Source organism: Podarcis liolepis, assembly GCF_965112155.1.
Source record: "Podarcis liolepis genome assembly, chromosome: 17".
Taxonomy (NCBI): domain Eukaryota; kingdom Metazoa; phylum Chordata; class Lepidosauria; order Squamata; family Lacertidae; genus Podarcis; species Podarcis liolepis.
In genome coordinates this window covers 35,626,953-35,631,402 of record NC_139571.1, presented here as the reverse complement: position 1 = coordinate 35,631,402, position 4,450 = coordinate 35,626,953, and the positions used below count along the sequence as shown (strand labels likewise).

Below are 4,450 nucleotides of genomic sequence, written 5' to 3'. Positions count from 1 at the left end.
ATAGAAGGAACCCTATGAATCGCCTGGCTATGGGAATGGTTTGCTGTTATCTTTATACTGCTTGAGAGATAAAATTCCGTGGATTCTTTAGCTGTTGATTCCTGCATTGCAGAGAGCTGGACTAGACGACCCTCTGGGTGTCTTCCAACTCTATGATTCTGTGATTCTCCAGCACCCATCCACCGCAGCAAGCAGGCTCAATGGTCAGGGAAGGTGGAAGTTGTAGTCTGGTAACATCTGAAGACCCACAGGCTCCTCGTTTTTTATCTATAGCTGACAGGAACTGGGTACAGCCAAACAAGAATCAAGGAGACTTCAACTTAGTTATGATTAATCCTTCTTTCACTGTTATCCATAGGGCTTTGTCCTGAGTAACTTTTGCTGGAATTGGGTTGTGTCACTAGAATCTATGGAAACACTTGGTTGCAGGGAGGGGAGGTGGTTCATAAACATTTGGGTGTCCCCCCCCATCGTGGTAAAGTAGTAGTTGCCTCATTTGGAATGGGGGAAGGTATTTCATAGGGGTAGGGAGGAAGGAGGGGATGAAGAAAGCTCAAAAGTCCTGTTCTTAAATACTGAGTTGGGGGGCAGGCCCCTATCAAGAGATGGAGTTAGGCATAAGTCGGCAATAACACAATAAAGCATCTGATGTGAAGTTAACTCTTTATTCAAAGAAACAAACAAAGCTCAGCAACCCTTCCCAATAGGTCTTGCCCCAGTGAGGCAGTTGCAAGGACTGAAGGTCCCTTGCCTTCTCTCTGCACTCTTAGGCTCCTCTCCTGGTTCGTTCCTCAGCAGCCTAAGGCTCCATCGTCTCGTCTCTCATTGCTCCTCCCTCTTCATTTCTCTGCATATTCTGGGAATACCAAGCGGGAGGGGAGCTGCTCGCAGCAGGAGGGGGGAGACTGCCTGGATTCTTCCAAAGCCTGCCTCATCTCTGTCTCCTGGCCCCCTCCACTTCTGCCTCCAATTCTTGACTGCTTTCTGCCACAGCCTCTTCCTGCTCACTAAACCTTGTCACCTCTTCAGCTTCCGACACCTCTGCCTCTCAGACTGCTCTATCTTCTCCGTCTGACCACTCCTTGCCATCCCACCACCAATCCCCTGGCTCTGAGCCTTCTTCTGCTGGGGATTCCCCAGCTGGTGCCTCCCACCACTCCTTTGCACCCAGCCAGTCCAGGACAGTCCCCTTCTAATTCCTGGATCCAGCACAGATTAAATTACTGAAATAGCGCAATAGAGTTAGGCACCAGTTCCTCCGACGTGCTTTGCTTCACTTCGTGTCAGTGAAACCACCAAATTTTCAAAAAGCAACCGCATGCCAAGACAACAGTGAGCTGAAACACTGTAGAGCAGTAAACCCCTTTATATTAGATAGGGTAGGGATACAGATGTTGTTAGATCTGTATATACTGTATTGTTGGACCCCAGTTAGCTTCACCCCAGACAGCGCAGTCAACAGTCAGGGATTTTGGAAGTGAGAGTCTATGAATGACCCTGCCCTGCATTAGAACCCACGGGATATGAAATGGTGCAGATTATGGGGGATATTTTTGACGATCCTTTGCAATCAGTTTTGAACCCAAACTTGCACCTCGTAACCTCTGACACGCTCACCTCCTGACACCTTATTACTCCATTTTACTAACTTCTCTACAATTTCCTGTGGTTGCCAGCATAGATTTCTGCTTACTGTGGCTCTGGTCTATAAATGGATCTGCCAATGAGCAGGCATTGAATCATGTACCCAGGGGCATGGAAGTCCTCCAAGTTACTGTATAACTAAAGTTGGGCTCACATTTTGCTGCGCCTTCATACCAAACAGGTTACTCAGGGGTTGATCACCCACCACATTCCCTCCTGCTGACTTTCAACTGAGTTCCTGTCAATCTTTGTTGTCAGGTTTGCCTTGATCTTTGAGTGCCTAAGGCTGGGTATTGGCAACCTGGGCAACTTGTGGCAAGGAAGTGGGGGAGAGGTTGGAAACGCATCCTTCCAATTCTCTTAAGATTTACAGCACATGTCATTCCAAACTGGCTCTTCCAAGATTTGGGGAACATCTATAGCCCACAAGGAAAACACCTGAGAGGGTAGCATGCTAAGGAGAGAATGGTCACCTAGAAAGAGAAAAGAAACAATTGAAGGATCTCAGAAAGAACCTAAGGTAGAGATATCAAATTCCGGTGTGGAGAGTCTCTCTTTGCAGTGTCTGTAAGCTTCAGAACAGAAGAAGGTAGGAATGCAAGAAAGCAGGAAATGTATTTGGTTGTTTCTTAAAGTTATCAGACACAGCATTGAGACTGTGCTTGTGAACTGGATCAGTAGACCGTCTAGTATAAAAATTGGTAAGGCAAATAAATGCTCAGAGGCAATTCTCAGTTCCATCTAGCCACTGTCAGTGCAGAGAAGAGGGATGGAATATTATTTATAATACTTGAAATTCAAGCACAACATTGTACTCAGTAGAAATATAGTTATCTACTAGGCACTTTCAAAGGTGAAAAAACAACAAGAGTAGGCAAACATTTATTGTAATAGAACAAAGAGTAAGGCATTGAGCAGATGTGGTCGGATTCAAAGTACGCTAGAAGGCATCTGGATCAACAGGGCTTTACATAAAGAAAATCTCTTTGTATCCCAGTCCACAAACTGCAATAGAAAAGCACATCGATTAAGGCCAGTGGTACTTTAGATATGTAATTACTTCACTTTTTAACTGTGGTCCGAAGAGAGGGTTCAGCTGAGCCAGGTTTGCGATCAGCCAGAAGAGGTAGCAGCAGACAGCACATGTCACCAACATTGTGTTAATAACACCCCGGTTAGGCCCCTTGGGCACAAACCACAGCATGATGATGCCGACCACCATCCAGAACATGCTCATGATGGTGATGGGCACTGCGAGGCCGCCATACGCCATGGCCGGGCTCTTGCTCGTGGTTCTTTTTCTGCATGACGTGATATCTGCATAGCATGACTAGCATGACCCTGTGATAGGACCTGATTACATTCCTTTTCCCCACCCGCAAGACGTCCCACCAGGGAAGGTTGTGGAATGAAAGGATAAAATTTACAGCCTGTAATGCTTTGAAAGAGAATGATGAAAATGATGTGTAGATGGTATATTACACAGTGAAATTAGCTAAAATGTATAAAACAAACAATAAATGTTGGAAATGTAAAGAAAAAGAAGGAACATTTTATCATATGTGGTGGGAATGTAAAAAAAGTAAAGAACTTCTGGGAAATGATATATAATGAGATGAAAAAGATGTTGAAATATACATTTTTTAAAAAACAGAAGCATTTTTACTTGGTATTATAGGTCACGACATTACTAGGCAAGATGTTAAATTGTTTTTATATGCAACAATTGCGGCAAGAGTATTGTTAGCCCAGAAATGGAAACAAGAAAAAATTCTGACAAAAGAAGAATGGCAGACAAAATTAATGGACTATGCAGAATTGGACAAAATGACACCAAGGACTCGAAACCTGCGGGACCAGAGATTTACAGAAGATTGGAAGAAGTATATGAATTATTTGAAGAGCAACTGTAATCAACAAATTCCGCTAGTAGGACTACAAGAAGTTTTGTAAGGAGAAATATACGAAGTGTTACAAAATAGAAAAAGATAGAGATATTGGTTATGAGTTTGAAATGTAATAGGGAAGATAAGAAATGCATACTAAGAGATTAGATTGGAAATTTTTCAGACAGGATTGATGGAAGTTAAAAATTTTTTGAATAAGATGTAAAAGTATGTTTACCGTAATTACTGTTGAAAATGATATGTTAAAAAACTAATAAAAAATTATATATATAAAAAGACGTCTCACCAGGGATCACTTGGAAATACTAATGCAACTGGTCTGCATACCCTCCAGGTGTCCTGATTTCTAAGGGTCAGTCAAAAGCCACCTAGCTTCTGATTTGATTCTAAAGGTAAAGGGACTCCTGACCATTAGGTCCAGTCGTGACCGACTCTGGGGTTGCGTGCTCATCTCGCTTTATTGGCTGAGGGAGCCGGCGTACAGCTTCCGGGACATGTGGCCAGCATGACTAAGCCACTTCTGGTGAACCAGAGCAGCGCACGGAAACGCTGTTTACCTTCCCACCAGAGTGGTACCTATTTATCTACTTGCACTTTGATGTGCTTTCGAACTGCTAGGTTGGGAGGAGCAGGGACCGAGCAACGGGAGCTCACCCCGTCGCGGGGATTCAAACCACCAATCTTCTGATCGGCAAGTCCTAGGCTCTGTGGTTTAACCCACAGCGCCACCCGCGTCCCGATTTGATTCTAGAATATCCCTATTTCCCCCGCCAGTGCTGCCGACAAGCAAGCTGGCAGTCGCCACCCCTCTGACACTGGGTAGCAGGCTAATAGCCGAAGGCCTTGGACTTGTAAGACGGCGCTTGTACGCTTAAGGAAGAGAGGGAATCAATAAGGAA

The 4,450-nt window shown here is 44.4% G+C and overlaps 1 protein-coding gene across 1 annotated transcript; it reads right to left on the bottom strand.

Moving 5' to 3' along the window:
- Window positions 1–2,294: 2,294 nt before the first annotated feature.
- On the bottom strand, window positions 2,295–2,928 carry LOC310696168 (V-type proton ATPase subunit e 1-like). The gene has a single exon (XM_083481302.1). The coding sequence runs from the start codon at window positions 2,915–2,917 to the stop codon at window positions 2,672–2,674; it is 246 nt and encodes an 81-aa protein (XP_083337428.1). The 5' UTR covers window positions 2,918–2,928; the 3' UTR covers window positions 2,295–2,671.
- Window positions 2,929–4,450: the final 1,522 nt, after the last annotated feature.

Bases quoted from the DNA above. Each gene is read 5' to 3' on its own strand.
- LOC310696168 (XM_083481302.1), bottom strand. From the start codon at position 2,917: ATGGCGTATGGCGGCCTCGCAGTGCCCATCACCATCATGAGCATGTTC.